The sequence below is a fragment of the Vespula pensylvanica genome, chromosome 1 (genome assembly GCF_014466175.1).
Source record: "Vespula pensylvanica isolate Volc-1 chromosome 1, ASM1446617v1, whole genome shotgun sequence".
Taxonomy (NCBI): Eukaryota; Metazoa; Arthropoda; class Insecta; order Hymenoptera; family Vespidae; genus Vespula; species Vespula pensylvanica.
The window spans coordinates 15133786-15145398 of NC_057685.1; the positions used below are offsets into that span (position 1 = coordinate 15133786).

Consider the following 11613-nt stretch of genomic DNA (forward strand, 5'->3'; position numbering starts at 1 on the left):
ACTAACTCATTTATTGAAGTATCAATATCACAATGTTGTGTATATTTTGATTTTAAAATCTGGGATAACATCCTGATAATTTTACAAACAAATGTTTTGCAATATATTTTTATTATATAACCATGTATTAGTACATATATTGAGTTTTAGAAAAAATACTTTTAGTAGAATATATTATCTATTTATTTTTAACATTGATATAATATGTATATGTTTTTCGTACTGATATTCAAATATTTCATTTAAGATTCTATTCTATTTATTTTTGTTTTTTTTGCCTTTACGCTCTTGTATAATGAATGTGTTGATGTAGTGGTATATATCGAATCTGTTCGATTAACTCACTCTATCGTATATAAAAGTGAAAATTTTCATTCATAATTAATCATATTTCTTCTCTTGTAGATCATTTAAATTGAGTTAGCAATGCTAAATTTACAAAATACATTGTTGCGTATAAAATTGTCGTACTTTATCAATAACAGATGATGTAGGTACACGTTCGACTATATACTTTAACTTTACTTGATTAATAAATGTCTGTTGATTTTGATATAAACAAATTTTATTTTATATATTTTATATTCTTTTTTTCTCTTTTATATTTGTTTTATATAAATTTTAAATTTCTTTTACATTACAGTTCTAATTTTCTGGATGGATAGAATATAACCTCTCTTTTGTCAAGAAAGATTTTTTTAAGCAAGGTTATGTAAATTTAAACATTTTAAAACATGATTGAAATTACTGCAAAACTTGTCAGAGGATCTGTATATTTTTCTGGAGAAGTCATTGAATGTTTTGTTACATTTAGTAATCCTCCAAATCCAATTCATCAAATATCTCAGAGCCACAGGTATTATTACTTATGTCATATAGTTTTATTTAAAAGATTAATGCCATAGCTTTATTTAAGAAAATAATGTTATTCTATTTTATTGCAGTGATATTTTTGAAAGTCTTGCTTGGGCCAGTGCTCAAATTCATTGTCAATGTTCTATGAATAGTAAAGTGGTACTTTCAGATAAGTTGAATACTACTGCTAGATTGGCGGCAATAAATGCAAGTAAGAAGACAGGATTATTATCAAATTACATTTGTTTTTTGAGTAAAGTTAAGATGATTATTTAGTTAAAGGATTTTTACAGATACAACTTTTGTACCATGGCAACAAGACAATGGTCATGCTATATTAAATACAAAGCCAAAAATTTTATTCTGTGATTTAAGATTATCGCCTGGTGAAAGTAAGACATGTAAGTTGTTATTATAACTTGAAAAATATATATAATTAACTTTATTGTACAATATTAGATAAATTATATAAAAATAAGATAGTAAAGGAACTGTTTTATACATATTAATGTATAATATTATTTTATCTGTAGATATTTATAGAGAAACCATTCCAAGCGATGCTCCTCCTTCGTATAGAGGCCAGGCAGTAAAATATTCTTATAAAATTACAATTGGAACTCAAAGAGTAAACACAGTTATCAAACTACTACGTGTACCATTTAGAGTATTATCTCTGAGTGGTAATTATTCTTATTTTGTATTATATATCCATAAAAAAAAATTGTATATTATTAATGTTTCATAGAAGTATTTTATTTATAGAATTACCGGAAATAACGACTTGCAACGATAGCGTCGATTTAAGTCCTAATAATCCTTTTATGGAAACACAGCATAGAGAAACTCCACTAGACATAGCTCTTCAAACTCTTCAGGTTAGTTTTTTTAACGTTTGTAAGAAAGTAACAAAATTATATTATAACATTTACATACATATTTACATAAGACGAAATCTTTCCAGAATTTAACTGCAAGAAGAAGTCCGAATTTTTATAATATAACCAATGGACGTGGACGTGTAGTTAGATTTTGTCTCTTTAAAAATTCTTATAAATTAGGAGAGGATATAGTTGGTACTTTCGATTTTTCAAACGCTACTGTATCATGTGTACAAGTCTCCGTTGCTTTACAATCGGAGGAACATGTTGCGGAGGAATACAGACGAGGAAAGTCGACAATACCAACTTTAGTTAGTTATAACAAACATCATGAAATGTGTTTGGGTTTGAAATATTCTCATTTGGTATTACCTATACCATTACACGTAACACCAGATTTTACGACAGAACTGGTAACGTTAAGGTGGAGATTACATTTTGAATTCGTAACTACTTCGAAATTAGTTGAAATGCCTTATGAACACACGGTCAGTTGGCACGGTCCTTCGACTTTGGATGTTGAAACGATGATTTGGGATTTACCTCTTCATATACACCCTACAACGGTTCCGCCAAATACGGCTCAACAAACAAGATATAATATTGTCATTTAGTCGTCATAACTTCGACGGTGGTTACGTTATTGTTGTCTCTTTGAAAGAAACAGAAGATTTTTTACGATAAAAGAATATTGATATTATAATTTATTTCACACGTAGGTTTATAGGTGTACACACACACACGTGCGCGCGTGTGTGTGTATGTATATATAATATTAATAATAGTAATAATAATAATAAAAGTACTGCGGTGATAAAGGAAATACGAAAACTTTATTACTTTATTGCAACTTAAATATGATTTAATATGTATACTAAAGTACATGGTTTTTTTCTTTTTTTCTTTAATATTTCAATGCCGCGAGTCGTATGGGAATGGTCGTTCTTCAGGATCACAGGATAATCGCGGATGCAAGGATGATGTCAAACTGGGAGGAGACGGAGTGACGTAAGGGTTGTGATGATCAGGATTATAACGATAGTAGTTAAAAGGTTCCCATCGATTAGGATGATGTATTTCGAAGGGTATCGTATGATTCCCGTAATACGTTGTTCTCTCCGATACATTTGGAACGTAATTGTATTGAGGTTCCAATAAACTTTGCAAATGTCTGATATATGTTATAGCATGCCTTAGTGATTCAATTTTAGACAGTTTTTTACCTGGTGGTTTGCATATTGGAAGTTTTGATCTGAGAAGTTCAAAAGCGCGATTCATGTCTCTCATTCTCGTTCGTTCGCGATCGCATGCTGACTTTTTGTAGTCTGAAATAAAAACGAATGGGAAATAGAATCTGCGTACGCAATGATCGATCGAATAAACTCTGTTTCATTCGATTATTTTTAATTTAGTTCAGTTAAATTGTATTTCGCATGTCGCTAACTCTTTTGAGTCTATCTATAGCAGTCAATTCGATTGCATATTCGATATCTCGTGGATTTAATATCTCGTTAGATAATATATATGTATTTTGTTTTATCATTAAGATCTAAGATGGATGAAATTGGTAAAAAGATGGGTGAATTTGATAAAAAATAAATGAAAACAAGTTCAAAATTGACAATTCCTTAAAAATATCGTATAGAATAAATTCGTAATTTCGCACGATGTCCCGGTACTTTTACAAATGACATGAAAATATAAACTAAAAATGATGTTGAATGGAATCCAATTGTAAAAATTTAATTTTGTGATTTTATTCCGGATAAGTTAAAAAATTTGATTAAAAATGAAGTCGAGCCGAAAAGGTTAGTTAATATTGTCGGCCGTTCGCTTCGTACTTTTTCATATTTGCATTCGTTATGCTCGTTAGGGATGAAATTAAATGATGCACAGTATTTCAAAAATCCATTGCCTCATACTCGTGAAAAAATGACAATGATGTTTCTCCTGCAACGCATATCGAACCTTGAAACGAAGTATCCCCACGATAGCGAGGATTTTTCAATAAATTTTGATGCGAAGACGAAGAATCATGGGAAAAAAATAAATTTGACGGAGAAATCTACAGAAATGGCTTTCGTCAATCACGACGATGGTTGTTCATACATGTCGAACGAAGAACTTTCCAAGGGATTCTTTCGTGAAGTTTTCGTGGGAACTAACGGAGATCTTTTACGAGGATCATCAAAATCGATTATAGGGAAGATAGAGCAGTCTGACATGGTAGTCGCTGATAACATAAAAAATGAGAAAGAAGAAGAGTCGATGGAAAGTGACGGGGTTAGGCAAGAGAAGATGAACGATCGGCGCATCCATTGCGAAAATAAACGGCATTGGAGCCGATGGAAGAACAGCTGGATCACGCAATTGATTTTACATTTGTTTTATCAAATAATGGGTAAGAGTAAAAAGAAATATGCGATAGAGGAAGAAGAGAAAAGCGATGCCCCAAAATCATTATCGTATCTCGTTTATCGCAAGGAAGAGAATCCTATCGTGGACCAAAAATCGAGGGAAGAGATCGTTTCTACGTTCGTAAGACAGATTCAACGTACGCGGGATAAGAATCTACGGGTAATGTTATTGCAACGAGAACTAGAAACTAGATTGCCTGAAAATACTTTTTCTTCGAAAGTGTACGACGAACTTGATTCGCCACGGTTAAGCAGTCCCCTTTGTTAAATCTATCGCGAAATCTTTAATAAACGTATTTGGAAATAACACCAACGAAGATATAGTTATCAGGATGCTTAGATTCATCGTAATTAGATCTACGATACTAATTTCGATATATTTTTCACCTTTTTCAGTTTGCGAGGGTTCACGCTGTACCGATTTTATATTCGTTTCATGAAGTATCTCCAATTGTGGATGGCCACCTATTATTTCTGGTTCCGGTACTCTTATTATTAACACATTGTCTGAAGTTTGTTGGCGTTCCTCGAGACTATTAGGATCTTGCCATCTTCTTCTCAGGGATTGACGTCGAATCACGGTCGGATCGTCTGCAGGAAAAATTTACTAATGACGCGATTACCGATAGCTTTAATCGAGGACCGCATTCGACGAGGACATTCGAGGGACCTTAATTCGCTTCTTCGCGTTGGAACCGTCGAAGTTGAATTTCTTTTTCTTGGATCGTTCTCCCAACAGGCCATTTTTCTAAATGATAATCTCGAAGAGTGCGATAATCTCTTTACGAAATAAGGCACATTTGATTCTTTTAAGTTAATTGCGAAGAAGCGAATAAAAGAGGAGCATCGATCGTTCGTTCGCTAAACCAACCGTTTTCTTCCATTTCGTTGATTACCAAGATCCGTCGAATATACCGCGACGAGCAATACGATGAATCACTCGAAAGGTACCTGATGCACTTTGCGATAATTGATCCTGTAGGTGTTGATCGGCCGTCGATAGAACATTCGGTAAAATCGTTTCTTGGTGGTTGACGATGTCCTGCCGTTGTCGTTCACGATCTCGTTCATGTTCCATTTCTCGTAGCTCTTGTTGCTTTGAATTCTCGTCGAGATCGAGTAAAATGGGAGAACGCGCGTATTCCTCGTCGTTGCTCTCATTTTCCGACTGAAAAAGAAATACCCCTTTTGCCTCTTTCCGTTTTTTTCTCTCTTTCTCTTTCTCTCTTTATATATATATATATATATATATATATATATATATATATACACATGTACATGTACATATACATACATACATACATACATACATTCATACATACATATATATATATATATATATATATATATATATATAAACTATCTATCTGTCTTTTTCTTTCTCTTTGTTCCCTTTATATTGCCTCTCGACTGATATAAAAGCATAGCTTCGATCGCGAGAGGAGTCGTAAATGATAGTACCTCGTTTCTCGATAATTCGTTCGGATATCTTTCCGGATTCTGTTCCATGCCAGATTGGATCGGACGTGGGCCACTGTTTCGTTTGGAGAAAGTCTTTCGAATTTTCACTCCTCTTCCGAGCGAAGAATGAAAAACTAGAGAGTAGTCCTCCTCAAATGACGCCCCCGTATGGAATATATCTTGGCCGAGCGTCGTTCTCGTTTGTCCTCGGATAAAATGTGGATCGGGCACAGACAGTCGTTATTAATGTTAATTTTATCCGTTTATTAAGTATTCAGGTGTTCCGGTAAGGGGTTCTCATTCATTCATGTTTGAGTTCTTGCGGCGTGCCGAGTGCATCGTTTACTTTTCCAGGAAAGTATCAACATTTTTCCTTCCAATTTTTTTAGATTTTTTTTCAAGGAGTTCGTGTCGCATTTCGAACAGTATTCATGAAGAAAATAATGGAGACAATCGCAATCAGGTTAATTAAGACTACGCTCAGTACGTTTTTCAAGGGACATTTCTTTTCCTTCTATCATATTTAACGAAGGAGATGTTAAGAAAAATACTTAATCTACGTCAGTATACGCTCCTGCTGTGCGACATCAGCATCGTCGTGAGAATCCCTGAGTTGATCGGTATAAACATGGGGAATACAAACGTCGAAACATAATAGACGCTCGTTCGATAGAAATACTAATGAGGCAGAACCGTGCAAGTATAACAGATCGCTAAGAATGTCGTTCGTCGAGAGGAGGATACGATGGAAATTACGACTTGGAAACGTCCTTAAAAATGCTTCAACGTGAGCACGCTTCGAATCGAATCTTTTTCGCCTCATTTTATTACGTGAAACGAGCATGTAAACCGTGTATATTCATAAGTTTCTATGTGCACTTACGTATATACAATATTATATATCGGCTACAAATTTATACGGAATTTTCGAGCATAATGCAAATTCGTAATGGCATCTTTCAATATATAAAAGATAGAAAAGAATGCAAAAAGAATGTGAATTTAATGGAATAATTTGTGAGAGTGCGTTTACATAATAATGATATATAAAAATATTTCTTTAACATATCAGATTAAAATTAAAAGCTAATTAATATCGTCTCCTGATAATGCACGTGTCGTCGAAAAGAGACGAGAAAATGCATTTTTGTTCTTTCTTTTCTTTTTGTTGACTTGTACATATCGTCGAGTTCTCTTCGTTAGCGAAATATTACTGAACCAGCATATCGCGATATTCTGGACATCAACGATGTCCTCGTCGATGTGTCGTTTGTGTTAGTGCAATATATTCCGTGACCTGTAAATATAGAATTTTATTTTTCCAACGCATTATCGTTCGGTTATACAATTGTGAGAAGGTTTACGAAAAATGTTTATACCGTAATATTCGTGCCGATTGCAGAAGTAATTCATTAGTATTACGCATAGTTCTTGATTAAACGATAAATATATCCATGGATTAACGCAGCTGGTTAAACTGTTTAAAAGAGCCAGGATGGTGAACGTGGGACCTGAAAAAACGAGAAAAGATAAAGGATTAACCTTCGATAAGGTCTTTAATAAATATTGATAAAATTTTTACCATAGAATCGTTTCCTTTGAGATCCCTACTAACAAACTTTTACTTACCATTAACGAAAGATGATTTAGAAGCTTCGGGATCCCAGACTGCCCAGAGTTCGCATCCGATGAACGGAATGCTCGTTATAACATAGAGAGTGATTACAGCTATAGTCTGCCTTATGGTATTGATCATTGCCTTAGAAATGAATGAACTTCGATTACGAGCCAACCCACTGACACTTCTAATGTATGTTCTATCGTCGGCAGCACCGGACATTCTATTACTTTGCCACACACCGACGCAAATTCCAATGTAGGTATATACCAGAACGATGAATGGTAAGAGGAAGACCATTAGACTGTACCTACGTTAAGAATGAACTCACAAAACTTTCCTCTGCGTTTACGTTCTTGTAATAATGAGAAGCAAAGTAAATCTTGATTCGAGGAAATGATAATAGAAAAGGAAGGAAGGAAGGAAGGAAGGAAGGAAGGAAGAAAGGAAGCAAGAAACGAAGGAAGGAAGGAAGGAAGGAAGCAAAGATGAAAGAGAAAGAGAGACAAGAGCAAACGGAATATCGCTTACCATGTGACGTACGCTCTTTCGCCAAACTTTATGTCAAAAGTTGCCCAGCAGTCCCAAATTCCTGGCGTTACTTCTCGATACGAAAACACAAATAACTGGAATTTAATAAAATGGCGATAGGAACGATATTCGATAAATTCTCTATTCTTTCCATATCCGTTAAGGTATAGTAATGGTAAAAAATAGAAAAATTTGTGAGTCGTGATTTTGATACCTGGGGTATGCACAGAATCAATGAGAGAGACCAAGCGCAATAAACCATTATTTTTGATTTTCTAGACGTAAATCTGCAATAACTGAGAGGATGACAAATTGCATGATATCTGTCGATCGCCGTTGCCGTCAGAATGTAAGAACTTAGATAAGGGCCGAACGTTTGAAAGAATTTCACTAGCTTACAGAGCACCAACCCTCCCTGGAATCTATTTCATTTAAAATCCTTCTCAATTATCATCATTATTGTCTCAATGACTTAGTACAAAATCGAACGGATTCAAAAATCAAAGATTCTTACCTGTAAGTGATATCCCAAGCGAGTTGCGGTAAGACGTTGAGTAAACCTGTCAATAAATCTGCGATGCTAAGATTCATAACGAAGAAGTACATTCTGCTGAGTTTTTTACGGGCACGATATCTTCTTAAATAGATAGAAAACAATACCAAACTATTTCCAAAGACAGTGACAAATAATATAGTCGTTAAAAGTGCGATCTCCCATTTAGCGAGATACTCGTCTCTGCCATCTTTCCGACTATCATCTATAAACGACGAATTTTCTTTCTTATTCATCGTTTCTTCTTTTAGCACAAAAAATACTTTTGATCGGCACTCCTTGATGGACCACTGAACTAATCCGAATAAGTTTTCGAAGACGATTGCGCATCTATGCGTATCGTTCGAACGTATGTGCGACTGAAAACTCTGCCAATTGAATATTCATATCGACTTCCGTTCTTGTCGAAATAACCTTCTTATCGGTATAATACCACATATTGAAGTTTCTTCGAAATATATCTTTCTTAAATTGAAGAGGAGTAATCCGTTTTTACGATCAAATTCAAAAATATTTTCACGAACGAATCGCTGTACTTTGATGAAGTCCACTCGTCAAGAAGTCTCATAAAAAAAGATAAAAAAGCACAAATCCAAAAACGAGTTTACGTTCTATTCTAAAGCAAGTCCCGAGAACTTTTGATGGAAACACAGCTCGATGCGTTGTCGTATAGATGCCAATTTCTTGAATGCAAAGTCCATCTTGTTCTTTATTATTTTTTTTTTTCTCTTCAACGCGCACCAATGCCTTCGTCGATAAATGAATTATGATGTCTTGTTATTTTTTTGAGTGACGTATTAGTAAATGATTTATTAATTCTCATCGTGTTATGTTTTTCAATGGTAAGATGCCAAGGGTCAATGAGAGAATCGTTGTTGAAGTGATCGGTACTTCTTGATGGACAGTACTTCTTGTGAAATAAAAAGTGCTAGCTATGAATCATATACACGGGTCTATTGTCGTTCACACGTTTGCGAGGTTTTTTTTTTATCAGCATTTAATTTGCTTCTATCTCAATACTCGAATATAGTATACGAATACTCCTTGCGAATGATATTGAACTATTTGGAGATGATTCATACGTAGATACATATTTACATATATATTATATTATTATATCTAGTTATATATCATATTTATATATTTATTTATTATATATATTATATGTATTTATATATCTACATAATTAGATACTTTTTTAACTATATATTTATTCTAAGAGAAATGTTTTGACATTTGAGTCACAAAAATTCAGTCAATAAAAATGTAAATTATCTGACTATTGTACATGTGTATATATATTAACTTGATAAAAAAATATTCGAAAAATTTTTGCAATCAAATTATTAATTATCTTTCATCTTGATATTTTCAATCCACGAGGTTAGCCAATGTGTCTTTTTTTTTCTTTTTCTCGTCAACTAGTCGATCGTCTGAACGACCTTGGTCGTTTACTCATTTGCCGACTTGGATTCATTACAGAATTTGTCCGGTTTTGAGAAACACGTTTATTTTTTTAACAAAGTTTTGGAAGGATCACGTAATTAGGGTTGACCTTCTTTTCCCAAAGATCTCTCAAAATACGCACGATCCGTCATTGTAAACTTTTTTATCTTCTTTTACGAGCAATTCTACGAATATTTAGTTTTTTCTTTTTACGTTTTATAAAAATGGGAACAAATCATAGAGATTATCTTTTAAAGACATTATGGACGATCATAAAATAAGAAATAATGAAGTGCAGATAATAAAATGGAGTTACTCTATAAATGTCAAGTAAATATTATATTCTTCATGATACAAGTTTATTCAGTCGAGGAATATAAACTTGCTGATACTCATCGGCTCGCTTAGAATTGCTAAGTAGAAACAATTAAATAGGCGTGTAGTTCTTCGTCGGGTCAAGTAGACATCTAAGCGGAAAAGTTACGAGCTATCTTAATTTACTATATTTCTTACGTTTTTCTGTTATAAACTGCTAATGAAGTATTACGAAATATCTAGGATATGAAATATCAATGTAACAAGTATTCTAAGATTCTGAATATTTATATAAGCAGAATATATATATATATATATATATATATATATATATATATAATATTTATATAACACTCTCATATTAGGAACAGTTTTTTTTAAATCATTAATTTTCTACTCTTATATTTTTTTTATTTTTATAATTAATAGTAGTATCTATGAAAGTAATATTTTTCTTAAGTATGTATAAATGTATAATTTTTAATATCTTCAATTTTTTCATTGCAGTAGAAATGAAGGACTTTTAAGAAACAATCACTATTGTAGAAATAGAGTTATGCATTGAGAATTTGCATTGAGTTATGAGAAAGAGAGAGAGAGAGAGAAAGAAAGAAATTGTATTTTATATATTCAATATATTATTATTTCAATATGTATGTATCCACTGGATGTATGTACTATCGAGCTCTCATCTCCTACAAATATATAATGGAAGATTTCGATTTGAGAGAAAAACTCGGAGAGACGGAGAAAGAGAGAGAGAGAGAGAGAGAGAGAGAGAGAGAGAGAGAGACAGAGAAGGAAAGAGAAAGAAATAGATATAGATAGAATAAAAAAGGAGCATTATGTATATTATACTAGATACATACGTGCTTGTGAAGTATGCGAACAAAATAGCCAGATTTGCTAGCGATCGAAATTTGCGGATTTGGCAGGTCACCGAATAGCGATGCATTTATATGAATACGAATGTAACAATGTAGAATAAAAGGGAGATGGGTTTCTTGCCAACTCTTTCGATGACCATTCGTGTGGTCCGTCAGCTGGAAGTAGCGTTATTATCGACGTTATTCGCGTAGCATAAGAAGGAAGAATTCAAAAAGTATTCGATATGGATACATACCTACATACATATGTACATAGACATACAAATACCTCTGCGTGTATGTGTATGTGTATATATATATATGTATGTATATACGTGTAGTTAGATAGATATAAAGGGAATAGTACACAGTGAACGTGTTGGCGGCGAGCCGCAATTTTCCCGAGGCAATCGAAAGTTCCCGTTTGGCCCCATAAGTCACTTTATATCACCGTCACATTAGTTCTTCCTCTTTTAGCCCTTCGTGCCGCAGGTCGTGCAATATCTTTGCGTTTTCTCTGTCCTCGAGCGGTAACTCGGTGTCTTCTGCTTTTCGCAGGCGTAGCAAGTAAAGACGTTTATCATTGTCGACATCGTTCTTCGGCGTCGGCCTGGTTATTACGGCTTATGAGAGCTAGCGAGAGAGAGAGAGAGAGAGAGAGAGAGAGAGA

The 11613-nt window shown here is 33.7% G+C and overlaps 3 protein-coding genes and 1 long non-coding RNA gene across 5 annotated transcripts; 2 read left to right on the plus strand and 2 right to left on the minus strand.

The window, feature by feature from the left end:
- The first annotated feature begins 296 nt into the window (after positions 1 to 296).
- LOC122631435 (RAB6A-GEF complex partner protein 2) lies at positions 297 to 2920 on the plus strand. Of its 2 annotated transcripts, XM_043817114.1 has the most exons (8): positions 297 to 315; positions 406 to 490; positions 644 to 856; positions 945 to 1066; positions 1149 to 1256; positions 1389 to 1538; positions 1621 to 1733; positions 1820 to 2920. In XM_043817114.1, the coding sequence occupies exons 3-8, from the start codon at positions 735 to 737 to the stop codon at positions 2348 to 2350; spliced, it is 1146 nt and encodes a 381-aa protein (XP_043673049.1). In that variant the 5' UTR covers positions 297 to 315; positions 406 to 490; positions 644 to 734; the 3' UTR covers positions 2351 to 2920. The 2 variants fall into 2 exon arrangements, with proteins under 2 accessions (XP_043673049.1, XP_043673060.1); XM_043817125.1 differs by lacking the exon at positions 297 to 315 and having other exon boundaries at positions 322 to 494.
- LOC122631460 lies at positions 2550 to 6275 on the minus strand. The gene is made up of 4 exons (XM_043817174.1): positions 5615 to 6275; positions 5105 to 5321; positions 4541 to 4744; positions 2550 to 3061 (listed from the first exon to the last, which is right to left on the minus strand). The coding sequence occupies exons 1-4, from the start codon at positions 5660 to 5662 to the stop codon at positions 2649 to 2651; spliced, it is 882 nt and encodes a 293-aa protein (XP_043673109.1). The 5' UTR covers positions 5663 to 6275; the 3' UTR covers positions 2550 to 2648.
- A 507-nt stretch (positions 6276 to 6782) lies between these two features.
- Positions 6783 to 9008, minus strand: LOC122631445 (vasopressin V1a receptor-like). The gene is made up of 6 exons (XM_043817137.1): positions 8278 to 9008; positions 7978 to 8185; positions 7764 to 7858; positions 7244 to 7542; positions 6994 to 7125; positions 6783 to 6911 (listed from the first exon to the last, which is right to left on the minus strand). The coding sequence occupies exons 1-6, from the start codon at positions 8550 to 8552 to the stop codon at positions 6814 to 6816; spliced, it is 1107 nt and encodes a 368-aa protein (XP_043673072.1). The 5' UTR covers positions 8553 to 9008; the 3' UTR covers positions 6783 to 6813.
- LOC122631472 lies at positions 7218 to 8174 on the plus strand. The gene is made up of 3 exons (XR_006327714.1): positions 7218 to 7359; positions 7445 to 7927; positions 8043 to 8174. It is a non-coding gene; the product is annotated as an uncharacterized LOC122631472 (long non-coding RNA).
- Positions 9009 to 11613: the final 2605 nt, after the last annotated feature.